Source organism: Dermacentor andersoni, chromosome 6 (genome assembly GCF_023375885.2).
Source record: "Dermacentor andersoni chromosome 6, qqDerAnde1_hic_scaffold, whole genome shotgun sequence".
Lineage (NCBI taxonomy): Eukaryota > Metazoa > Arthropoda > Arachnida > Ixodida > Ixodidae > Dermacentor > Dermacentor andersoni.
Genome location: NC_092819.1, coordinates 78,373,445 through 78,400,654, shown reverse-complemented (window position 1 = coordinate 78,400,654; position 27,210 = coordinate 78,373,445). Strand labels below are relative to the sequence as shown.

Below are 27,210 nucleotides of genomic sequence, written 5' to 3'. Positions count from 1 at the left end.
ATTTTTCTGCCGGAGTACTTGTCACCTGCATGCTTACGAGAGATAAACTCCATGTTATTTTTTTTTCAGGACATATATAAGGTTATTGGCAGATGGATTGAAGAATACGGCGACATGTTTGGGTGAGCTTGACATTTACTTGCTCGAAGACAGCTTCGAATTGCGTCTTGGTACCGTTGGGTAAGGGATATGCTAGCAAAGGAAGTGGTCGCCTGCTGTATTCACAAGAACATGTGCTGCAGGAGGGGAGGGGGGTTTATTGAGAGGGGTGAGGTGAGGCTGGAGCGGGATCACGTACCAGGGAAGGTGGGTGTTGTCGCGCGTCGATTTATGCCAGGTATCCTGGTGCACGGAAACTTCAGGGGCAGGGTGGCGGGGGGTGGGGGGGAGGGGGATGTTGCAGGCACGTGCCAGTATGAAGCCTCTGCCACTGCACTTAAACCTTGAGTTACCACAAGGCACTCGCTCGACCATGCGTACGCCTGAAAGAGTGAGTTCGCGTTCTGCGACCACCGTGCCCCTCGAAGTACGAAATCTTGTGAAAGAACGAAAGAAAGCAGTTCGCTTTAGAACGGCGGAAAAGTTCGAAGGAAACGAATGACGCGCTTGAAATCGTATGTTTGATGTAGTGAAAATATTTAGGTGTCCTTTGTTGCTTCGTTGTGTAATTCTGTAGGGAACGAAGGCGGCGTCCGGCACATCTGCATGATTTGTGGAAATATAATAGATATACGTATACGCCAACCCGATATATATGTGCTGTCCTGTGTTGATCTACGTCGGGCAATGACGTACTTGCTCTGAACACACCTCGAAATGGAAGTCGACCTGAGAACCTCGAGAAAACTGCTTCTACAGTGAACTCGTGTACTGAGAATCCCAGTAGGCCAAACTTAACCCTTACCCTCCACTACGTCGGTGCCCCGTATATTGCTGTTTTTTTCCCCGGTGGAATATTGGCGCCGCTAAGTGTACAACGCACGATGTACATCTTCTCGCAGTTTCTACAACGGCGACGTGCCCTTCGTCGTGACCCAGGACCTGGAGTTGATCGAGGAGGTGTGCGTGCGCAGCTTCTCGAATTTCACTGGCCGAGGGGTGAGTACATAGGACGACATCTTCCTATCAGAGCGTTATCAGCGTCGGAGACGCGGCCGCTCGGGAAGCTGCGTGAAATTGAGGGCCAAATTTGAGACAACTGGACTCGGTTTACTGGCTGCACGCTAATGGATTATTTTTTGTGTAGGCGTTATTGGGGGCGAGCTCCACCACTGGAAAAGCTGGCGCCACCGTCGGCGTGACGTGGCATGAGGGGTCACGTGGACACAGCGGCCGCGTCGGCTGTTTCGGAAGCGCCGAAGCGAGCTGAAAACGAAAGTTTAAAGTCCCACCTGCGCTGCGGTTTTGATTAAGTGGTGAGGCTTTCCCGCCTTGGGTGTCTGCTCGACAACATTTGAAATCACTATAATAGGTAGTGGCTGCCTTTGGAGGCGTGCAGCATGGTAGGCTACTGCTCGGTGCCGCAGTGCCGGACGTACGCAGCGGAGCCCGGTGTCAGCCTTATTCACACGTAGCCGCAGGACAAGAAGCTGCGTAAAGCTTGGCTCGTAAAACTTTGGACCGGCAGACAGCCATCGGCTACAACTCGAGTATGCAGCAAACACAGCCGCGAGGTATATTTATGCTACGGCGTCGGGACTGCGATGTTCGGTGATTAGCAGAAAACGCGCACTGAGACGTTCGCCCACGCTCGCTGCCCGGCTAATGTCACGACGGTTTGGTCTATGAATTTGTTGATGCTAGACACTGGCAAGTTTACTGGACCGGAAAGGGAGTGGTAAGAAGCACATTGAACAAAGGCATGTCATGTGGTCATGTTTATGTTATGAATTAACGCGCTGGATTACGAAAAAGAAGCAGCGCGAAATCGCCCGCTGAGTGCACACAGTGCGACGCAGTTTGAGAAATAATGTTGAAATGTTCAAGAATTTAGAAGACAAAGAAAGATTGAATCGTCGCGACAGCACATCACAGTCGCCGTAGGCGTCGAAGTCTCTATAACGAAATTATTTTTGAACAGTTCTGATAGCGTCCATGCAACAATGGTTGCATGTGGACTGTCAAATACTCATATGCTGCGGCCTAAAGCTCACGACACGGTGCGAATACGTGCTCACAGCGAAAGCAAAACATTGTGCGCGGACATGCATGCAGACGCGCGCTCGGTCACTGCGAACTCGTGCGATTGCTTCATTGAGGCTTCATTTTGTTATGCCCCATTCGGTTATACAGACAGCCCACTATAAGGACATATTTCACATAGCTTACTCTCAGCGTTTGGCTACCTTTCACGCAAGAAGTCGGTTCGGGAGACTCCATCGCGGCGACCGCGCGCAGTGGCGATCACTGTACGTATTCGGTAAAGAGATAGCATCTGTAACCGGTTCTGTGCTTTCATTTTGCCCAGGATTATTATATCAACAGTCAAAAACTTCCCTCGTTTTGAGAGTACTTACATAAATGTCCAGGAGGGCTGCCGCGTGGTGCTTTTATTGAGCGCCGTAAGCGAAACCTATGAGCAGCGCGCCGCGTGATCCCTCGTACTACGCAAGGGAGGCGCTTCCGATAGATGGCGACTCCGTAAGTCCTCGCCCCCAATACCGTTCTGCCACTGCCGTTATACCTGCTGCGCATGCGTGCAGTTGACAGACTCCTGGTGTGCGTCGCAACCATCCAGCAAGTTTACCGGGACGGCGTGTATACGAAACTGGGCAACACGCAGAGAATATCCGGTGCTCAACTTCCACGGCCAAAACTAAACAAATCGTAGTAAAACCAACGCTAAATGCTTTGGAGCATCCGGTAGGTAGGAATCAAAACACATTAGCAGCTTGGTGACGTCCTTCCTCAGCGTTAATAACATTAAAACAAACATCTGTTCTCAAAAATAACGACAAAACGTTCCTAATACTTTGTCATCGGCGGGAGATGAGACGAGACTGAGAAAAATTTAAATAACAAAAGTTCTGGGAAATTCTCAAGCCGGATGTAGATTTATGAAAGAGAAATTGGAAATCCACACCCTTTGTCAGACAACTTCTAGGATTTATTTTTATTGCTTTTTCGTGACATTCTAGTTCAATAAACCTGTTTATTGTATCACTTGGTATTTTGCGGAGCGGACGTAAACTTGGAACGGTTTTCATGGAAACTCAGTAGGTGGCAGAGCTGTGTTTAGCAACGCACCGTTGGTCTCATCGGCGCGTATAGTTTGACGTTGCACCATTGATATAAAATAAGATAAATTAAAATCTTTGCTTTTACGTGCCAGAAACACGATCTGATTATGAGGCACGCCGCAGTGAAGGTCTCCGGATCAATTTGGATCATCTGGAGTTCTTTAACGTGCACTCAATGCATGGTACAGGACTAGGGATCTGATGGGCACAAATTTAGAGAGAGTTAACATATTAAGTTCTGCGTTAGGCAAGGGAAAATAGCTGGGAGTACTTGACCGAGCAAGTATATGGTGAAGAAGCATCATTTACAAGCGGTGTCCTTGAGTGCTAAACGTTTTGGGAGTACAGGAGCTCCGAGCGAAACAATCCATAAATATTAGGTCGCCGACATTGCCGGCTTTACACCGGCGCCACCGCTTGTTCTCTCACGGGGCTGGCTGCCGGTTTCTACCCCCGCACCGGTCCACCATCTGTCGGTGTAAAGGGCATTTCTAAATCGCAGAAAATTCGCAGCAGCATCGAACGCGCTCTGTCAGGCTTTCATACATAGCAGACCACTGAATTGTCGCAAGCGAATCCATTACGAATTGCCTGTAGCGTTTTCGTAATTCGTTAAAGCATCGTGTATTTCATTGTTATATATAGGGCGATGAGCAAAACGAGAACAAGGTGAAAGCAGGAGCCGACGTTTCGACAAGTGGACTTGTCTTCTTCAAGGCGACGTATGCTTTCCTCGCCACAGTATATATAGGTGGGGTTCTTCTAAAGGGGAGAGGGTGTTAGGCGGGTGCGTGCGGCAACGAGGGAAGGTGTGTTAGCGTGTCGAATCGAGAATAAAGGAATGCTGTGCACAAGGCCAGCCCCCCCCCCCCCCCCCCCCCCACCTCCCCCGTCTGTCAACGCACGCGTGTTAGCCGGCCTGTCAACGGCATCTGACACGCCGGCTGTAAAAATAGAAAAGAGGAAAATAATGGGGAAAAAGGGATACGCCAAGAAATCAAACTAAGTGTTCTTGCCTATAGCTTGAAATTTTGCATAGCGAATAGATTCTAAAGCTCCCTTTGAAACGTTTATTTCAACAGGTCTGCTTCAAGCTGTCCCATGAAAATGTTCGCATACGTGGGAGCGAATGGCATACGCTAGTGCCGAAAGTTTGCAGGTAGTGAATAGAATCTAATTCGAAATAGTTGAGCGTGAGAAATATAGTTCTCACGCTCAACCTATAACCTAAGGAGCGATAAGTAAACTTCAGGAGCGTGCGCTTGGGGATTGATTGCGAGGGATCTAGAAACGGCTTCAGTTACTTCACTCATGGGAATGCTGGTGTAAAGAGCAGAAACATCCAAAGTGACTAGAATAGCGCGGTCGGAAAGGATTTGGTTGGCGTTGATGCCGTCGATAATTCGAAGGAAGTACGGCGTATGTTGAACGAAAGATGGGAGAGTGGTGGGAATGTTTGAGGGGTGGTGATTTAAGAATTTAGATAGTGAGTCAGTAGGTGTGTTGTTATTAAACACAATAGGCCGACCTGGGACGTCCTAACTAAGGAGGAAAAATTACTAGATAAATACCAGTGCAAAGATATTAGAGCTGCAGATCCACCCAAAGAAACTAATGTAACCCCTGCAGCACGTAGCTCCACCTACAGTCCTACAGGCGATCACCTTAAATCACCACCTGTCAAACATCCCCACCATCCCCAACATTACTCACAAACTCAGGAGAAACAACCTGGGAGAAAACAATAGGAAGTGACAACGCATTAGAATGAAAATGTCAAGAAGTAATGTAATGAATGTCTCGTGAGCGGGCAGCTTTCGCCTTTGTCCTCCTTAGCGTATGCTAAAGTGACTATCAGTTCTTTTTTTTGACTCTTGCGTGGTGTGATTGTTCTTTTACGCTTACCTCTGGATAGGTGGTGTGACGGAGGTCGCAGTGAAGGCAACCTACAAGTAGTCAAAAATGAAAATAAAAAAAATTCTAAAGAAATTAAAATTCCTGCCGTCGCCCCCCCCCGCCCCCCCATATTGAACGTCTACGCTGATTCGATTAGCATCGAAGAAATGCTCGGACACACTGTATTGCCACCGTCGAAGCGCGCCATGCATGCGGCGTGCCTTCAGCCTGGCTCCTCTTTCTCGTGCATCCCTCTGGACACGATCCGCCCTCTAGTGGCGCCGCCGCCAAATCCACGCATGGCGCGTGTCTGAATATGCATATATGACACGGGTTCAATTCTGCCGTGCTGCGGATAAACAATACAGGATTTAGTTTGTCAGTGAAGGGTTGCCCGTACCCAGTGGCCCGTACCCAGTGTCCCATGTTGGTCCTAAAATGAAAGCGGTTACATCCATACAGATACAGGAAATTGCGCGAGGTATACGAAGAACGCTAATCACGTTAAAAAGAAAAGCCAGCATCTCAGTCATGACCAAGAGGCCATCGGGTAATGAATACTGATGCTCGTCTCCGAAAGATCACACGTATATAGGTACATATGATCAAAATTCCCTTTTCTTTCTTCCTTCCTTTGTTTCTTTCTTTTCTTTTGTCATTGCCAGGTGACAATGATGATTGAAAAACTGCATCCGGTTATGGGTGAGTCCACTATAAGCATCGAAGGCTCAAAGTGGAGGAGCATCCGAAACGCCATGGCCTGCAGTCTCAGCGCAGCAAAGTTAAAGATGGTAGGTATACGCACTAAATGACCCTCACAGCGTGAGATATCGTGCTTGCCGAAATGCATGACAAGCTTCTCTGTAGGCGGGGTTAAAAAGTGAAACCTACTGACTATTACCCGCGCGCACATACTAAGATAAGCGCAAATAGAAAGCATTGATCACCCTGTGTGGGCCGAAGTCCTGCACTAGTCGTCGTCGTCGTCGTCGTCGTCATCGTAATCATCATCGTAATCATCATCATCAGTATTACATCATCATTATGATCAACATCTGTTAAGTCCACTGCCGGACGACGGCCTCTCTGAGCGCGATCTCAATTCGACCCTCTTTTACTTCATGCTGCAAATCAGCTACCTTCACCACACCGCTTATAGTTATCTTCCGTCTTCGACTGGGCTCGTTTCATTTTCCTTGACACGCATTCTGTAACTGTAATACACCACCGGTTATATACGCATTACATGGCCTGTGCAACCATATTTCGTCCTCTTAGGGCGCATTCACACTTGTGAGTCGCACAGGTCGTGCGACCGTCCGTCGGTCGCCTGCGACCGCCGACCCCGGCTCGACAACGCTGACGTTCACACTTGCAAGGGCCACCTCAGTGACCTGCGGGTCGCCTTCTCGTTCGACACGAGCTCTCTCTCGGGAAGGACGCCGTTCGCGCTCTTGCGGGCATTTCGTCTGCTATGACCGCGTCTCCCGCATTCGAGCTCAGTGTGCTCTAGTCCCTTAAAAATTAATTTATGAGGTTTTACGTGCCAAAACCACTTTCTGATTATGAGGCACGCCGTATTGGAGGACTCCGGAAATTTTGATCACCTGGGGTTCTTTAACGTGCACCTAAATCGTGCACGGGTGTTTTCGCATTTAGTCTCCATCGAAATGCGGCCGCCGTGGCCGGGATTCGATCCCACGACCTCGTGCTCAGCAGCTTTAGTCTCTTGCTGTTCGCGATGTACCACGACGACCTGAGGGAAGAGGAGAATGCCGTGGCGGTTTTAATGTGCAGCTCGGCCGTACAGGCACTTCAAGCGCGTAGGCAATGACAACCGGATGCACAAAGTCTCGCGCGCTACTTCCGGGGCATCGCTGATTAGTTTAGCAGTTTGCGAAACGCAGTCGCAAGGCTGGAAAATCGAGCAGCGTGCGATTGGCCGGCGACCGTCGCTTCTCGACCGATGCGACCACTTCCGGCTGTCGCTTTGCGACCAGAACGGTCTCACGACCTCTGCGACTCGCTAGCGGGAATGGGCCCTTAATCTTAACAAGATTATTGACTACCCCGTTTGCTCTCTCATGCACCGCGCTCTCTTCCCATCTCTTAATGTTACGCCTAGCATGTTCACCGCCAAGTTTCCAGCCCAGATGTTAGTACTGGAAGACTGTCCCGGCCAGGAACCTTTGGGGTATAATAAAAAAAAAGGAATAATAAAAAATGTCATTATGACACAATTTTTGTTTCAAGGAAACCGGCAAACTAGCTGCCAATATGCATTTCATATAGCCTGCCGTACGCACTCCAACCCATTTTTATTCTCGTTTAGACTGCTTTCTCATGATTCAAGTCCATCAAGATAATTTTCAGCACAATCAGGTCAACACTTGACCTAAATCAACCCAGAGAGCGAATTGACTTTAGGAACAAATATGCAAATATAACAATGTCATTAATCAGGTAATTGAGAAATCTGCAGACTATAAACAAATTCACTATATAGATTTTATAGACTACGGAAAGGTGTTCCGTTCAGTAGGTAGACCGGCAGGCACGGACAGGGGAAGGGGGGGGGGGCTTATGGGGCTTCAGCCCCCCCCCCCCCCCGATTCTGTGATCTGTGAATCTCTGATTGCCCAACATATTTATTTGCCTTGTTAGGCGCATTATATACAGTGACTCTTTCGTAGATACGTAGATTATTGGAGACTTATACGCATATTTAAATATTTTGTTGCGAGGTTTTGTGTATACGTGCAGTGAACTTCGTTTCCAGTGACACTTTTCTTGCCCTTTATCAACCTGCATCTTCTTATTTGTATATTCCATTGTATCTTCGCAATTCTGATGTACGAGGGCGAGTCAAATGAAAGTGAGCCAACCCACACCGCGCAACAATGGTTCGGTTCATTATATGCGAGGCATGCGTGTAGCACACAGGCATCTCTCATTTATTAAAGTGACAAGCAAGTGTGAGGATAAATGTTCTTTAATGCTCTCATACACAGGGTTGAACATGGTTGCGTGACATAAGAGACGCTCCAAAAGAACAGCGTGGTGTCGTGGGGTATATGACAGCTGAAGGTGTTTTCCCCAAAAAAATATTTTGTCGCCGTATGGCTGCCGTCTACGTTGAACATTGCATGTCATTGGCCACTGTGAAGCGTTGGAGCAAACGGTTAAAAGAAGGCCGTGAAATTTTCAAAGATGATCCAAGACGGGGCCGAAGTTAACGTGCAATCATCCCCAACACAATTGAAAAAGTTGATGAGCTGATTAGACAAGAAAGGAGGATAAGCATGGGTGAACTGGCAGAGCGTGTGAACATCAGTCACGGTTCTGTTCACACCATAATTCATGAACATCTCGGTTATCGGCTCTTGTGTGCGCAATGGATGCCCAAGATTTTGAACCACCGCCAGAAGACGGAGAGGGTCGGCGCTGCATTGACTCATCTGATCCGATATCAGAATGAGGGTGACGACTTCATTGTCACCTGGTACTAATCATGGCACCACTATTAAGAGCCTGAAACACGACGGCAATGTTTACAGTGGAAATATTCGAATTCGCCACCCCAAATGAAAGCAAAGGCCGTCATTTCCATCGGAAAGGTGTTGTTGACTTTCTTTTCGATCGTCAGGGGCCATTACTGATGGAATTTGCTAAACCTGGAGAGAGTATCAATTGTTTCCGATATTGTGAAACGCCAGATCGGCTGCGTGTCGCAATCAAGAACAAACGACGTGGAAAATTGAAGAATTGGGTCATTTTTCTCACATATACCCGTCAATACCTGTCCCCACGTCGTTGATGTGGTTGACATAAAGTTGGCAAAGTTAAAGTGGGAAACGCTGCAACATCCGCCATACTGCCCAGATCTGTCACCTCGTGACTTCCACAATTTGGGGAAATTAAAAAAAACAGCTAAAGGGAACCAGATTCGCGTCGGACGATGACGGGAAAGAGACAATTACAGTCTTCTTGAAGCAGCAACCCAAGGAGATTTATGAGACAGGAATCACGCGACTCATTAGCCAGTGGGACAAATGTCTCAATGATCATGAAGACTACTTTTAAATAAAGTACCCCATTTGTCATATATTCGCATTGGCTCACGATCATTTTACTCGTCCTTGATATATTTGCAGAACTTCTGCTTTTTATACGTGCTCTCTGTTGCGACTATAATTTAGGTGCAAATTACTCACAATACACCACCGGTGACAGCTGCTCCTGCGCAATACATTGTAACAAAGGACAGCGCCATTGAGATTTTCCCTGGCCGTTGCATATGTACAAATATCTAAACAAAGTTTTTGAATACGAAAGTTTCATTAAAATATTTGTCCTCAACTTGTTCATTTCACGGCCTTACATTTAACCTACCAGCGGTATGCACTGTTTTGCTGGTTTCAAACTGAAAAGTTCTGAAGTTGTGTGATGTTTTATTTACTTATTAAATAGACAAAAAACACGGAAGCATCGATATCAGTTATTTGGGACCTAAATTTTGGGACATACGAGCATATCCTTTTATGAAAAAACATATTCTACTTGTCTTGACAGAGCGTAGCATTCAAAAATTCGTTTGTAGCATCTTTGGCAATGGCAATACAGTTATTATTCATGTATTTGATCCCTCGTCAATCCATGGTCAAGAAGTACAGGAAGCATGCGTGAATATCTCAGCAAAAATATACAAGAATTAATTCTTAATTCGTCGTAATAAAAGCGCAAAAATACCAATCAAGAAAGAGGTCAGGCAAGGAGACAAGATATCTCCAATGCTATTTGCCGCATACTCAGCAAAGATACTCAAGCTATTACACTGGGAAGGATTAGGAGTGAGGATCAGCGCCGAATATGTCAGCAGAGTGCGGTTTAGAGAAGAGATTGTCCTGTTCAGCAACGCTGGAGATGACCTGTAACAAATGATTTGAGGAGCTTAGCTTATGAAGTGTAAGAGTAGGCTTGAGACCCTAATATGCAGAAAATGTTCGAGAGCCTGTCAAGAGAACGAGAATTCGTGGTTCGTCAGCCTGCATAGGATCTATGCAAGGCTACTTTATGTATGCCGGATCGACTACAGAGTGGGATAAAGCGAATTAAGGGATGCAAGCGACAAGAAAGGAGAAAAGGCGGAAGAGTTTCATGGGCGCAGAGGCTGTGTTCTCCCTAGCTGGCTACCCACATTATTCATTAAAGCAGTATATTCCTTTAATATACATGTACCACCCGCGATGATTCAGTGGCTATGACGTTATGCTGCTGTGCACAAAGCCAAGGGTTCAAGTCCCCGCCGCGGTGGCCATATCTTGATGGGGATCAAACGGAAGAATGCTCGTGCATAATAATTGCACGTTAAAGAACCACAGCTGAACAAAAATAATGTGGAGCGTCCGTCACAGATCTGCAACATTGCTTGGGCGCGACAAACCACATGAATAATTCGGCAAACGATGCACACAGCGTCGTAGCTACAGCGCTGCATGTCAAGCAGTAGAAGTAGTTTGCCCATGGCTCTCCCATAGCTATGACATAGCAACATGACTATAACATTGTTCGCAAAGCAAATAGACGAGCTGGTTAACATTACTTTTTGAACTTCTTTCGTCACTTTTTATCTCTGTTTCAAAGAGAGAAATTATTTTGCTCCCAAATGAACACTAAGAAAGTAACTGTCCACGCTCTCGTATATTATTGGAAGAGAAATTTTTAAAAAAGAAAAAGAAAAAGAAACTATCAGAAGCACCGGTTTCACTGGTGCCGTGAAGTGAATATTGAAATCGAAATGGCAAATATAGAGCGTTTAACCTGATTGTAGGTGTCCTATCATAGAAATATATTTACCTGAAGACGTAGGCAGGAACAATAGTTAACGCCAGAGGTGACACCTTGAAACGCTGCGTAGAACTGCAGTGCGCATGAGTCTTGGTTCGATGGGCGGCTGAGCCCAATTGTTTACAGGCGTTACTTGACTTTGGACGGCAGTGATTATCAAGAATGGGCGAGAAGGATCAGCAGTACAGAAGAGCTCGACATTAAGCAGCAATCATGCGAAGCCGACAGATCAGAAACAAAGCTCAGTCTGAGAAAAGCAGAAACTCGTTTCGACTCGTTTAGCTTTGTGTCTGGCCTGCTACCCTGACATTTGACATAAAAATTGTTACAGCGCAAACACATGCAACCACAAAGTATGAAGGACGGGACACAAGCACTCCCGTCCTTCATACTTTGTGGTTGCATGTGTTTGCGCTGTAACAATTTTTATGTCAAGCATGCACCAACTCGCCCAGAAAGAAGTTTTAATGAACTGCTACTCTGCGCAGAGGAAATGAATAAGTGGAATGAAATGGAAAGCTTCCAATGACGCTATTGTACTCATCAGGGAAATGACCTGTTTTATTCATTGGTTGAGGATGCAGAACGAATTATGAATTAGCTTTAATTTAGGCATAAGGCTCGTATCCTTAATAAATGAAAAGGAGAAATGAAAGTGGAAGAAAAAAATATTTTACCGCAGGTTAGAAGTGAATCCCACACCTCCGCAGAAAGTTGTGGCTTCGGTTCTCGGCCTACGCGCACAGCAACGTCTGAATGCCTCATATACGGTGCTGTCCCACTACGCATGACGCTTATCGTTCGTGTTCCCACAGATAATGCCGCTAATGGAAGAATACATCGCCGGCCTGCTAAAGTCTCTGGAGGAACCGGCCAGATTGGGCAACGAGGTGAACATGCGGCAGACATACGAGCAGCTGTCCGCGGACTTCGTGGCGCGGGTCTCGTTTGGCGTTGACGAGCGATTCGAGAGAAGGCCCGACCACTCGATCGCCATCTTTGCCAGTGAATCCTGCAGCAGGATAATGACCGGTCCGCTGCACATGATTGCGCGTGAGTCGCAAATGTTCTACCGCTTCTCCTATGTATGCAGTTGAGAATATTGCCAATGCTTTTCAGCGGGCGACAACGGTGAACCTCAGCCTAAAGCCAACAATTCGAAAAGGCGATTTCGCCATGGAAACAAGTGATTTGCTCCCTTATAACTCCCTCCCCATAAATGGCTAGGTGCTCAAGCGAGTACGAAAGAGTGAAATGGTGGTTGGGTGAGGGAAGTGTTAGTGTTCGAAAGGAGCTCCTTTTCAACGTTTTGAATCAATGAGCTTTGAAATACTGGTAACTCGAACGTGGAGCTGCACCGCGGTAGAGACTACTTGGACTCCGCAAACGTAGGTCGAGTACAGTGACAAGTGTTTGGAGCTAGGAGTGAGCAAATGATTTATTGCAGGGCTTCTCTAACTCTCTGGTCTCGGGGAACCCCCACCTGCCTTTACAAAGTGCCGCGGAGACCCTTTGTAGTGCTGTACTTTCTGTAAGGAACGCAGGCACCAGCGATTACGCTGTAACGTTCGACGGGTGATGTATACATAGCCAACGCGATTGACCCGCCGATCAAATTTCTACGATCGATGCATGTGCCCGCAGCTGTCGTTGCGCGTGAGCGTCACCTGTTTTGGTGGGCTCAAGTTCGCCCAGTAAACAGCTATGGGATTCGCGGTTGTGACACTGTTGTTCTTCGCCGTCACGGCAACGTCAAGAACAGATATGACAAGTCGATTTCGCAAAAGTGGCACAGCTGCTCGGCCAACTTTCTGGGGGGCTAGATAAGTCTCTGAGACTGCACGGCGGCAGCCAATAAGAAGTCGAAGGCTCATTAGTCTTGTGGAACACGCTGAGAGAGCACTGATTGGGTGATGTGTTAAAAATCAAGTACGTTCATAGAAGGCTTCTCTTGTCTTCTTTACGCCATGGTGCTCCGTGGACTAGTGAACGGTTATGTTTGTACTTAAAATGGCTCGAAACATCGCAAGAGGTACTTTAGTTTTGCTCTTCAAGGTAGCCCAAGCATATAAGAGAAAGACTTTATTATTGTTTCACGTACAAGTACAAAAAGGACGGGAATATTTTAGCTCTTTAAGAGGTCACATGCCAGCCAACTGGAGTGCCTAGGTTCTGGGCTAGGCAGTACAACTTCACTCTACTGACTAGAGTATCACCTACGCACTCCAATTGGCGCTGTTAAAGTACTGCTTCGTGGTGTCAATGCGAAGTTTTTCCTACCTGACATATTTCTCACGCGGGTTATGTAGGACTGTATCTTAAGCCGTTTGACTGTGTTTTCTGCTATGACAGAGGGAAAACTGTTTTGAATGCACTCTTCGTTTCTATGCGTATTGTAATCCTATCTATTGTATTGTGTTTCTATCTCTTTTGTAACCACATATTTATATACACGTGTTTGCGTCTGTTTATGCTGCGGCATTTCTGCTCTGTTATGCTCTTTTTCCCATCTCTTTTTACCACGAACAGCTTGAGTTTGTATGTACGAAATAGTACTTTCTGCCATATGTATGAGCTCAGCACTTGCTGCTGACGTGTTTGACTTTACTTTTATTTTCGCGTTTACGATGTAGTTCAATGCCGTTGAATTGCATCTAGAGGAACCAGCCTTGGTCAAGCTGTTCCTAACCAGATTTTCCTGACTGCCTCTGTCTGTCTTGGAGATTAGATAAAGATTGATTTGATTTGACATGATGTGAAAAAAAGTCGTAATGAAAGGATGAGTTTTCAGAGCAAAAGGCGCCTCACGAGACAGCCAGTTGGCGTCATTGCGAGAACAGTCTGCCATATCGTCGAAGGAAAGCTGCTGCATTATATGAAACATCTCATCGCCTTAAACTACTTGGCTCTCAGTCTGAAGAGGAAGCTTTTGCTCCAGATTTCTTACTTTAAATCCATGGTAATGGAGAAACAGTGTTTTTTTTTTGGCAACCAATGAACCGATCCCGACGAAGTTTGTTGCTTTGAAGAAAAATTTGAAATCTCGTAACTATAGGAAGCGATTTCAATTTCGGACGCCAATTTTTCAAAAACATTCGTGAAAATTGCAAAATTGCAAAAATTCTAAGAATGAAGTGGATAAACCTGTAATTAAGCAATAAAAATGTGATATAATTTTAAAACTGCTCCTATTAACACATCTAAAGCACGCGAAAGTGGTGTATTATGCACAGCTCTGATGTACACCGCTAATTAGTGAATAGGACTTTTGCAAAATACTTGTAAAACGTTAACGTTTCCACGTAAGCTGTATATTTTGCATAAAGTTTGTCCACATGAGATGCTCTAACAAATGCAAGATACAGAACTGCGATATTTGTTTTTGGTGCGGAGTCACGAATTTGTAAAGTTTGTGATTCATTTTCTTACAATTTTTCGGCTGTTTTTCTAAGAAATTCACAATCAGAGTAAGAAAAAGCAGCCTCCTAGCGTTGGTAGCGTTTAATTTTCTCTCTAAAGTAAAAAGAAAAAAATATCAAATCGGTCTATCGATTTTCTCATGAAAGCATTTCTCCATTTTGTATGCATTTCAGTAGAGAAATTAGAGTTTGCCCCGAGCTAAAGCTTCCTCTTAACCATAAAACTTTAATTTGAAGTGATTACTGTGAGGATATTCGTTAAGTACATGACATATAACACGTATTCGTACTAAAAGCCCTGAACAGCGCTTTTTCGGAGTGGCTGTTGCGGAGAATAGAGAGAGTAGTAGAATGATAATTCATTAAAAAATTCGTGCCTAACTTCCTTTCACACGTTTCTATGGCGCCTACATTTGACTAGAGCAACTCACCAGACCGATATGTGCTCGACAGAAGTTTCGAAGGCAGTACCCGTCTTATATGTGCCTTTACAATGTTCACACCGAATATCAAGTTTACTGTACCACATAAAAATGCATCTGCCGTAACTTAGCAAGAAAGGGGAGTCTTCATGTTTTCGTACAAACCGTCACAAAATATCGTACAAATTCTTGTACACTGAATTGGCGGGCAATCATTAAAACAAAATTCGTCGACACACATATAGGGAACCTCCGCATTGCAAGACCAGGATAGCTTCCATAGCTTCCAATATCTAAGCCCCACATTTTCATGATTCGCGCGGTTTCAAATAACGTCGAAATGCACTTCAATCGAGATAGCAGAAAACAGCTGAAACATCCATCAGGAAGCATGGATCGCGCGCACTTGGTTCCTTTTGTGCACGAAGCCAGCGAGCGCGCGGAGCAGCTGAGCGAGCAAGAGCAAGCAGCATTCTGGTTGTTACGTCACTCGCGAGAGGGCGCCACTCCTACTACTCGTCCCTAATAGACACGCGGACATATTCGCCCATATAAGTATTATGTACGGTTCGCTCTGTGATGCAGTGGCAGTGAACTTATCTCTAACTTTTGTCTACGTATTTTTCATCTTACAGAGATCAGCCCAGAGTTGCCATTGCTGTTATTCTTCTTTTTCTTATTTGTGCAGAGAGCACCACGAGCTTCGGACGCTTGATGAAGCCGCTGTGCTTGATTTCTCTTGCAACTGAGGGCTTCGGCAATGTGTCTAGGAAGATGGCTAAGATAATTGAGGGTAGGAAAAATGACCCTTCGGTGAGTGGCACGTGTTTTAATAATACGCCCGACAGCATCTCGCGAGCTCTGCGCATTTGTTTGTTTCTTTTTTTTTTCCTTTACTATAATATCGGGGACCTCTTGCACGGTGTTATGGTGCGGGACGACATATCAAAACTCCTAAGAAGCCTCGTTAAGCGTAAAAATACGGAACCATGAAAAATTGATGGCGACGCCGCACTTAAGTTCTCGCACAAGGATCCCATGACGTCATGGATTTTGACGTCAGCCATCCATCGGTGTACACCACAGTTGCTGTCTAGCACATATGACGTCCTCAACGACAGTAGAGGGCTTCGCACAATACTTTTTTTTTTGCCATTAGAAGAAGGTTTACAGCAATGTGTGATTCATTCTACACTGTGTTTGGCTTTTTATGTCGTCATTGCACAGGTCGAGACTGTTTTTGTGACACTCACTTTTTTTAGTTTGCGTTGTTCATTTTATGCATCCCTTAATGGCTCGATTAATGTTCCTGTTAATGCGCCTTGAGAGGTTTGATGACGGTCGCTGTATTGTAGAAGCTGCAGCGTGCGCAATCTCTGCCATGCTGACCTATACACGTCATCCTCTATAACGCCGCGCAACGCCACTTACCAGTGAGTGTGGTCGGAGACATAGGTCGGCGTACCTTGTCTAGTTAGTTGACGGGTGGAACGAGGCGTTCGCCGTACGGCTCCTTGTTTATGCTTCCTTTTCTGTGCCGTGCAGTGTCGAAGACCTGACATTCTGCAAAATCTGCTCGATGCGGAGTACGTTGAGAGCAAAGCGCCTACGAATGGTGCCAAGGTGAAAAACGGTGAGTTCTGTATTTCGCTGAAAACTTATAAGTGCAGCACAAAGCGTACGTCTATAGAAAACGAACGCGATCGGAAACTGGATAAAATAAGAGAGAAAGAAGGTTTAGTCAAGTGTGAACTTTGCGTGCAGACGACTTGACTTTGTCGGTGCCTTGACCACGGAAAATTCTCTTTAGGCATTGTGCCTGATTTGTAAAAACACGTTTTGGCAATTAACTGCACGAAGAACAGACAGCGATAAAGAAGAGGACGGCGTAATTGCAGACAAGAGCGCAGCTATGTGAGCAACATAAGAGGAATGAGAATCAACGGACTGCAACAAGCCGCTCAAACGGCTCGTTGTCATGACATTTGTGCCAAAGTACCCTAAACTTTGTTTATCAAATAAGAAATTGAAGTTTCTAACCATAAGCAGCACACTGTAATTCTGTAACTTAGGTAGAGGCGCCATACAATGTTGGTTTAGCTTTCTGTATTTTGTGTGTGCCTGGCTGTGTGTGTGTGTGCGTGTATGTGCGTGTGTGTGCGTGTGTGTGCGTGCGTGCGTGTAGTGTTTATGTTCAGTACATTGCATATTCAATTCACGTGTACAATTTCGAATATATTTCTTTGAAACGAAAAGAGAGAGAGGTACACTAGACTGACGAGGCTACTGTCATATATATTTGTAGTCGTTTTGAGAAAATGGAAATATTTTTCTAGCGGGCTTTCTTGTCTACATCACCACGAGTAACCATGCAATGGTTCTAATATTTGTTATTTTTAATTTCCTTGATAACTTACCCTGGAATTTGGGCATTATTAATATAATGTGAGCAAAACGTTGAGGGGGGGGGGGGTGTTTCGATGGCGCTCTATGCTTGCGAAGGAAACATGTTGTGGAATATTTCACATTATCAAAAACTTTACTGCAGGATGCACTCAGCGAATCTAGCAGCAATTATTTTCTTTCTTTTCTTATTTTCACGGACACTTGCGAAAGCAGGTGCTTTGCAGAACGAACTGTAATAACATGTGTTTCACATCATTTGGCACAAAGTTATTATTTTGTGCACTTCAAACTCGTCATTCCTTTCAACTGTTTTACCTTTGTTTTTCTCTTTGTCCTTTTTTTCCCGCTAGGACGACTGAGAAGCAGGCCACTTACCAACGTAGAAGTAGTTAGCTGCGCGGCCACACTATTCGTCGCAGGGTAAGATGACACGCACAGTTTGGCCTTGCATTTCACACTACAGTCAGTTCATGCTTACGCATCATGTGTCAGCTCAAGTGACACGTGAAGTAACTCAAGATAAAACATGAACTGCACGTACATTTGGCATTGAGTTATTTCGCATGTCACGTGGCATTTACATTGAACGCGCTTTCCGCTAAAGCGTGCAGACACAGCTGCTGTCAAAGCGGTCTCTGCGCCGCAATCATAGAATACTTTTTTTAACTTCATTAAGTGCGAAATATGTTGGAAAGAGCAAATGTAATAAAAGCAGTAAAATATTCACAGCCTCACTTTGGTAACTCTACACTTACTCTCGAGTCCTATTGTGCTAAACCTGGACACTTGAAGTCACTGCACCTATCAACAGTGGAAACGTCCTCTAACACACCCTACATGATACTATAGGAGCATTGCGTACCCGTCAGGAGCTCTATCCGACGGCACATTCGGTATGTCGGACATTGCGCCATACTGCGACCCCGCAAGGGTCGCTTTCTTCCACCACTTCCAAAACGTGAATCCTATGTTCGATTTGCGCATGAGGGCTAGCACTTCATCAAGGAACGACTAGGGAATGCTTTTCACTGTGGCATAGATCTTGACTACGTCAGCTGCGACAGCCCCTCCCTCGTAGTCGTGATTTGTTTCTGTGCTTGGAAGTTCTCGTTATCGAGTGGTATGATGATGTCTTAGAGTTTGTTTCCGAAGGCAAAATACTGAGTTTTCTCACCGCGTATAACATGCTACAACAGCCTTCACGCGAACGCAACAAGAAAACAGGTGTTTGCTGCAGGGCTAGAACTAGCACAGACAATTCCGCCAGAAATACATTGGTATGAAATTCAGCAGCCGAAACAAAAAGAAAATACGAATCCAGACACGAAGACAACATTCCTGCTTTCGATCTCAATGTATAGCACTCAGCTTCTCTGGTCGCCTAGTAGTTTGGTTCAGAACCCAAATACCCATAATATCTTTTTTTGTTTAGAAGGAGAAACAAACTTTATTAATAGTGAGAGGATTGATATGGTTGGGGCCCTTAGTCCAGGGCCCCAATGGCTGCCGCCACCGCTCGTGCTCGTCGTATCAGGGCCAGCCAGACCTGAGACTCGGAGCGACGGAGGATCGCCTCCCACTGCGCATATGTTGGTTAGGGGGATTTTAGAACAGGGATATCCGACGGTAGTTTTTGGCACTCAATCGTGACGTGGAACGTCGTCGGTGGTGCACCGAATCTTGAGCAGGTGGTGGGTTATAAGGTTGGGGAGAACTCTTTAAGAAAGAGGAGGTTGGGATACGAGTTGGTTTGAAGCCGCCTCCCTGAGACTGCTTCAATCCGGGAGAAGTATTTGGGTGGAGGATGATATCGCAAGCGGCCTAGTATGTAAAAGTCCAGAGTATCACAGTATGCGTTGTGTAAATTGCAGGAGGATCGAGCTGGGTTGGCCGCCTCACTGCCAGGGGCCCGGCAGGTTAGCTTTGGGGCAGCCGCGTGAGCGCGGTTATTGCACGACAGTGAGGCGTGACTGCAGCTATCCAAATCAGCCTAATGCGTGGTATTGAGGAATCTGGAGTTTCGAGGAGCTTGAGTGTGCTGGTTAGAGCCTGATCAGCTTCCATAGTATACGACCCCTGAGGTAGGCTCGAAATGCGTCTTGGGAGTCTGCAATGGTGATATGGTGGTGTTTTGGTGATCTCTTCCTATGAGTGACGATGTGGCTGATGGCGAGTGCTATGACCAACGTCTCCCCCGTGAGCGTAGTCTCGGTTTTAAAGCTACACGGGGAGACGACATCACCCTGATCGTCCACCACCACCGGCACTTGTCTTTCTGTGTTCCTAATCGCAAGAACGTAGTCGCCAGCACCAGTGTAATAGACGGTGCCCTGCGGCTGGGCGTTGAAGCGTTTCCGAGCACATCTAACGCGCGCATACCGGTGACCATTATGATTATCTGGATGCATATTGCGCAGTATAAGTGCTGTGGCGAGTAAGGTTCGAATGTTTGAGGAGCCGGGGACTTGCTCTCGCCTAGCGGGTGAACGATGGAAGTAGCCCAGCCGTGAGAGTAAATGCCTGCTTATGGGGGTCAACTTGAGCCATTCTGTGTGCTCGATGGCGCTATGTTCCCCGAGAGCAAGTAGTTGTTTCGTGGAAGCATAGAGAGGAATTCCGAGTGGTTATTTAACGGCTCTCCTAATGATGGGGTTTATGGGGTTGGTCTGGGTGAGCGTCAGGTTGTGGTATGGGAAGTGATAGGTTAGACGGCTGATAATGCATGCTTTGACCAACCGCAGCACATCGGCTTCCTTGAGTACTGAGAGGCGGTTACTGGCGCGCCTCGTGGTACCTATGATTCGTTCGCACTGTCGTCTAAAAAGATCTACCGTGAAGTGAGCTTTGGCACTGGATTAGAGGTGCTAACAAAGAATTCAGACCATTTGTGCAGTGGGAATTGGTATGCCTTCAATTTTCACCTCAATCACTGCACCCGATGTTTCGGGGCTGTTTCGGGATCGGATTAATAATAGTTCTGACTTATGTGACGCACATTCGAGGTTTCCAGTCGCGAGGTACGCCTGCACTATATCCACCGCGCTCTGTAGGCGGTCCTCAATTACTCCGTTCGAGCCGGTGCTCGTCCAGAGAGTCAAATCGTCCGCATATATCGAGTGGCAAAGCCCCTCGACTTCTTCCAGGAACGGAGACAGTCTCCCCATAGCTATGCTGAATAGCACCGGCGAGAGCACCGGCCGTTGAGGTGTGCCAATTCCGGTAATTTTAATATCTGATGACCACTATGACCCCACTCCCATTGTGGCTACACGGTCCTTGAGAAAGGCTCGTACGTAATTGTACATACGGGAGCCACAGTGGGAGTGGACCAGAATCTCAAAAATGAGACCATGGGAAACGTTATCGAAAGCTCCAAGTGCCAAAAGAGTTCTCGTCTAGGCCCTGATGAGGGGGGGGGGGGGGGTAGCCAAAGAAACCCTCTTTGATCTGAAGAACACCGGGGCGAAATCCAAACTGTGTATGGGAGAAGAAATTTTGCATCTCCAAGAAAGGTTGGAGCCGTCTTTAGATTATATACTCAAGCAGCTTTAGAGCTACGATAGAGCTACTTTTGTTCAAAGTTCTTTAGGAGCTGGTCTCCGTCTCCTCCGTCTGGTGGAGGAGTATTTGAAGCTGCCCATTATTATGAAATTTCGTGTCTATCGGATCTATTAGTGACCGAAGGATGGCGCAGGTCCTCGCGGTGCCCAGCGTACCACTTAGCTTACCGCAAAAGGTATGCCAGTTAGCACTGGTCAGCTGGTCCGCGTATTCCTGGGCTGCCCTCGTTTTTTGGGATATTATGATGCGCAATTTCCGATTGAGTTTTTGCCGCTTCCACCGTTCCTAAAGACCTCGGCTCGCATCCCGCAGATGTAGGAGGTGCGGGTCAACCTCAGGAGTCTCTGTCATGGGGGTTATGTGGCTAGCCATCTTGTTTAGATCGCTGCGTAAATTACTGAGCCAACTAACATAATCGTGGGGTTTTCATCTCCTGTGGCTTGATCCCTATGGACCTTGCGGAGTTTGGTCGAATTTGTAATGCAAGTTTTCTTTTCGGGACGTTTGTAACTTGCGCGAATGATGCGAATGACGAGAATGTGGTGATCGCTACCTAGCGTCTCGCCAGTGTCCAGCCACTCATCCTATACCCCTCTCATGAAAGTGAGATCCGTGCAAGTGTTTCTCGACACTGATTCCCTGGCGACTAGGCTGGGTATGATCTGTATTAGGGTGAGGTCCCAAAGTCGGGTCCCCTTTGGTGATACCCCTAGGCCACGTGTGTGGCATTGAAGTCACCGCACACTACCGACTGTGGGCCCATCTTGATGAGCTCCATGAGTAGGTATTGAAAATTGTCCCCCCGAGCACGAGGTGCACTTTTAGGATCTGTAATCGACATTGTCGCGAGTCTGCGGGAACAATCCCGATGATTTTACGAGGGATGTCGGACGTGAGAGTAGTATGTGTATAGGTGTCACCTACACGAGCGCGCACACTCCCGCCTCGTCCGAGCCCCCTTAGGGTTGTTGTGACTGGCGGTCCTTCATAGCGGGGGATGCCCCACCAGGGACATGCAGTTGTCACGGTTAATGTTCACGCCTCACCTTTCACTTCGCTTCAAGACAGTAACGTCGCCCTCCTGAACGTCACGAAGTGGCCAATTATCGATAAAAGGATCTGGTCGGCTGTGAGGAGGAGACGCTTGGGCATGTAAAAACGCTACCATAGCGTGCTCCGGTTATTGGAGCCATGTTTGAGAACTTGATCATGTACCTTTTTTGAATATAATCCTTTTTCTTTTCATTCTCTTCAACGTCACTCGGAGCCCTTCTTTCTCCCAGCACCTGGCACGGTACCACCAATGGAACATTCGTTGGCCGCACGGACCCCCGACTTCACAACAGGGTCTCGCAGCCACTGATAAGAGCAAGTGTGGCGCCCGTCTCTTGGAGAAATAAGATGTCCGGCGGTTCTGAGACTGCGCCAACGTACTGTTGCAGCGAGCCCCGTTTAGATTGGTACCCCGTGCAGCTCCATTGCCACAGCGTCAGTCCCGCCGTTCTACTTTGCATTTCATTGGAGGAGAAATCATTCTGTAGTTGGGCTGGGCGAACGTATGGGCGAGCGCGCTCGCTTGTCGTTAGTGACGGCACTGAGGATGGTGTAGCGCGTGCGACTAGTGACGATGAAGAGGAGGATCATGATTTAGAGGGAAGGGATTGTGCCGTTAACTCTCGCATGCTCTGCTTGAGTTGGTTGGTAATTTCATGTAGCATTGGTTTCAGCAGTGTGGTTTAGAAGTCGACGAAGGCGGCTGGGATCATTTCCTTGACCTCCGCGAGCATGCTTTCTAGCATCTCCTGTATAGCTCGCTGTAATTCTCGTTGAAGCTCATGCTGGAGTTCGCGGCACATTGCAGTTATGGGCTGGGGAGGGATCTTGGCACGAGACGCTTGTGTTTGTGGTAGGGACTGACGGTCGGTTGAGGGTGAGGGAGATTTTCATAGTGAAGGTTGTGGGCCCTCCACCCAATTTACCCCTTTAGTTCCGATTGGCCCTCCGGATGCTGCTGATGGTAGCGATTGCGATAATGGTAGCGACTTTTTGGCCGATTGTGGTGCCCACAGTGCTGGTGACGACGGTGATGGTGAGAATGTAGCACACCACTACGTGATGATCATGATGAAGAGGATGATGGTGGTCCCCGCTCGCGGTTCTTGAAACGGTCATCAAGGCCTCGGCTCCGGGATCGCGAGAGGGATCAGCTTCGTCACTCTCTGGATTGGACCCGATGATGGTGCTGCTGCCGTTTTCGTTTCTCGAGTTCCCAAAGCACTCGTTCTTATTGGGTGGCTTTCGTGCCCGGCTCGGACAACTGGGATTGGTGGTCGGGCGATCCCCTTTGCAGGTCAGTCACCGGGGGTGGCAGTGGTGAGGCTGGGAGTTGGATGGGTTTTTAGTCCCACATGTGGTGCTTGGCGTGGGGCAGATGTCCGCACGGTGGCCCACTGTGAAGCAGATGCCGGAGACCTAGACCTTCGGGGTGTGTATGAAGCACCTGTACTCGGCCCCATAATACTTCACGTAGCGCGGTACCTTGAGGCAGTAAATGTAATGATGGCCGTGGCTGTTCGCCCCATAAATGCGAGCATAGAGTATTGCCACCCCAGGTGCCAGTAGGTGGTCTAAAAGATCAGTTGGTGTAGTCCCTGTCTCGGGACCCACGGTGATTCCTTTGCAAGAATTATCGGGGGAGGCGACGTATATTGAGATGGGGTAGCAATGCGGGTCAAGTGTAAGCGATGCCATCTTGTTAAGGCTGGTCCCGATTTGCTCGTTTGCCGTGCTGGTGAGGGCGATGTTTTTAGCGGGTTGAACACGTAGGTGAAGTTTTTCGACCACTTGTCCCTTGAGGACCGCCTCAATGTCGACTGCCAGAGTCAGAGAGTGTCGAGGCAACTCACCGAACGTGAGACCGCCTCTTGGGCGCATAATGACTTTAATCTCATCAATGGGTAGAAGTGGGGACCCCTGGAGTCGTCGTGGTGCGATCTGTTTCAAATGCTTTGTCTCTTGGCGGCGGGCTGCTGGTTCTGACAGCATCGGCGCGGCAGCCCCGCCGGCGGCGGGTGGTGAGCTGTGATCTATCCGCCGGGTCTTCTGGATATCCTTCTGTTGCTGGATCACCGCCGTTGGTAGCTTCCACCTCCATGATGGTGGTCAAGGGGTGTTCGCGGCGCTGGACAAAGTCGGTAGTCCCTGGAAGCCAAGCCTGACCAGGTTGAGGCTTAGCTCGAGCACATCCTGCGCGGTGGCTCAGAGACGTCTCGAGCGTTCCTGCTGCGTCTGTGGTGATCTTAACGTCACCGAGGAAAGTTGTGGGAAGCGTCTGTTGTCCAGGAGGGAATAGGATGAGGAAAACTGCGTGAGACACGTAGCGTCTGCCGGTAAACAAGAGCTCCAAACCTCGCGTCTGCACCCGGTGGTAGCTCCAAGAAGCTTTTATTTAGAGCGAAGCTTCCTTTGTTAACACCCAAGGTTTCGCGTGGCGGCTCGGTGCTCGCTTTCTTGACGAGATAATTGGGACTACCCCGAATACAGTATAACAGCAAGGTACTTTAATGCATGCTAATGTGCGGTCGCGTCGGTCGTGTGACTGGGGGTCTCACCATTCATCTGGTAGCGTGAGAGTGGGTTGAGCGGACGAGAGAGCGTCGTCAAGGCCGAGCATAAAAAAAACGTGCATGCTTGTGGAAGTGTGAAGTTCACACTTACTTTGTGGTTCCGAAGCGCATTCTCACTGAGGAGCAATTGGAAACCGAGAGGAAGCGTCTTACCAAGCAGGCATGTATTCAATATGCTGCAAAACGCTGTTAGGAACAGGGACAGCTACTTGAGAAATAAAAATTGTGTTTAGTAAAGGGAAAACAAGACATCCGCCCAAACGTAACTAAGTGCTAAAAAGGAAACCCATACAGGTTCCTCGAAAGAAAAGCCTCGCAGCTAAACAAAAATTCGTCCTTGTCCGGGACTCGAACCCAGGACCAACGCCTCTCGGAGAGAGCCACTCTATTATCTAAGCTATAACCAGGAAGCTAGCAAATGGCAGGGTGAAGACGAATTTATCAACAACTCTATGCAAGTTCTACAAAGGAAACCCATACGGGTTCCTCGAAAGAAAAGCCTCGCAGTTGAAGAAAAATTCGTCCTGGTCCGGGACTCCGGGACCACGGAAATCTGGGTCCGGGAATCCGGGTCCGCGAATCCGGGACACGTGGCTCAGTTGCGCTAGCTGCTCTATGTGGGGCGTAGGCCGCAACTTGCAGATAAAACAATGAGCTTTCGAAAGTATCAAGCGAAAGGAGAGTGTAAAAGTGCAAAGGTTCTGCGGAGACCACAGAGCTAGGTATGCGACGCGTACCGAAGCGGCGAAGCAGGAGGCGAAGCGACAGATAGACGATATACGTGCGGCCGAAGAACAACGGCGCGGCAAGCGAACTCCCACTGAATAATGCGCCGATACCGCAAGACACGTACTTTCAAGTGCACTTTGTCGAAGACGAATTAGGTGCGGCGTGTCACCTATGCGGCAGCGCCTCTGGCTCGGATCGTACGTCGTCAGGGTGTCGCGGCATGCGCGTGGCGCGGTCCTTCAGTGAGCGTTTCTCTGGGAGGATATTATTTCTCTCGGGCTTTGCTCCATGCGTAGGGCTCTGAGAAATGCTTCATATCGACTTAGATAATCATCGAGGATGGTTTCGGTCGCATTTTATCTTCTTTATTTCGTGTGGATGAGTGCTGACGCGTATTTGGCGCTTGAAGATAGGTGTAAGAAGACGTGAAAACTAAAGGCTAAATCGGCAGATCGTCTCAGCGCGCAGCGATGCGATTGACCGATTTCGCCATATACTTTTCGCGCCGTGCGATGCGCTCGCTTCTCTCCACTTTGTACTCCTCGGTGTTCCCACCCTTAGTACTGCAATATGTAGTAAACGCAAAGTGGTGAACGTGCTTAACGTCGCAGATACGAAGAATTTATTTTATCCCCTTCAGTCACGAATTACGTACGACTGTCGATAAATGTGTGAAATTCACATAATTTTATGCCAATGTACTGGAGACTCAATAGAAAGCCAGTCAAGGTGGGACGAGAATGACTATGTGCATTTTATAGACAGCCACCATAATTACATAGTAACTAAATATTAATTTATTGTACAGTCAGTCCTGCCACGTTTCTTCATTAAAATGTTCGATCACCCGCTCCAATTCCATGCAGAGGTTAATTATTGGGCACAAGCATTGCAACAAGGGAAAAACATCTTTCGAAATTACTACCGTAACACCCCACTTCAAACGTCCCGTAAAACACGGTATTGCCTTTACCAAAGCGGTCGTTTGAAGCGATAACTTTTGCTCTGAAGTAAAATGGGTGTATTCGAGGAAAGCAGAATGTTCAATTTACTCAAAGCTTAATGTTCGTTGTGTATTCCTTGCAACCATGGCACAGTAATGGCAAAAGTGAAAATGAAAGTTTCTTGTCTTTTCAACGAAAAGAGGGCGCCAAGACGAAAGACAAGAGCCTGACAAGGTCCTGGTCACCCGTAAAACAGCTGGCATTGTGCACGAGCACTTCACAACAAATTCACAATGAATTCCTCAAGCGTTGTAAAAAGCATGACGCAGTAAGTTAACATGCATGAAATTTGTACTAGAAAAGAATAAATCGCATACACAACTTATCGTATGAGCGGTATAAAGATACATAATTTTTTTTACAAGCATAAAAATGTCAGTCCTAAAATACAGAAACAAAATCACAAAGCTTACAACATGTGCGTCAGAGAAAAACATTTGAAAGGTAGTGAAATAAATACAAATACATACAAAGTCTGTTGACTAAATAAATATCTCATTCCGTTTGTTCCAATAGGTATCTTTTAATTGCAGATTTAAAACGCTTTGTGGAAGGTAATATTCAGTTTAAAGGGCAATTGATTTATTACCGTGGGAATTCGGTACCTTAGTGTTTGCTTGCCATAATTGGTGCATGTGATTGGAACAAGCTTACGTTTCGTCCGAAGAGCATATCGGCTGCTGGAATTATCTGGACAAGAAAAGAACAATTTGTTATGATGGATGTACTTAAGTAGACAGAAATTATATACTTCTTTTACTTTAAGGATGCCATGTTTCTGAAATAGCAGGGACGTAGGTAAATTTGAAGGTCTGCCATGAAACCCCTCAATAGCACGCAAAGCGGTTTTCTGAATTGAAATTAGTTTAAGGTAATTGCTGGACGTCGTAGATCCCCAAACAAGGATACAGTAGGATAACCTTGAGTACAAAAGTGCGGAATACATGGATATCTTTAACCAGGGGGGCAACGAACGAGATATCTTATACAAACAACGGACTGTTTTACTTAGATCAGACATTAATTTGGTGGTGGGAAAATTCCAAGAAAGATTCTCATTG

The 27,210-nt window shown here is 47.0% G+C and overlaps 1 protein-coding gene across 1 annotated transcript in view; it reads left to right on the top strand.

Moving 5' to 3' along the window:
* LOC126522981 (cytochrome P450 3A14-like) overlaps window positions 1-27,210 on the top strand; it is a 71,599-nt gene that overhangs the window by 16,391 nt on the left and 27,998 nt on the right. Inside the window, exons 3-9 of the mRNA XM_050171823.3 lie at window positions 70-122; window positions 1,002-1,098; window positions 5,801-5,926; window positions 11,798-12,035; window positions 15,512-15,636; window positions 16,369-16,456; window positions 17,580-17,649. Of these exons, the coding sequence (XP_050027780.2) occupies window positions 70-122; window positions 1,002-1,098; window positions 5,801-5,926; window positions 11,798-12,035; window positions 15,512-15,636; window positions 16,369-16,456; window positions 17,580-17,649 (797 nt within the window). The remainder of the gene's footprint in view (window positions 1-69; window positions 123-1,001; window positions 1,099-5,800; window positions 5,927-11,797; window positions 12,036-15,511; window positions 15,637-16,368; window positions 16,457-17,579; window positions 17,650-27,210) is intronic.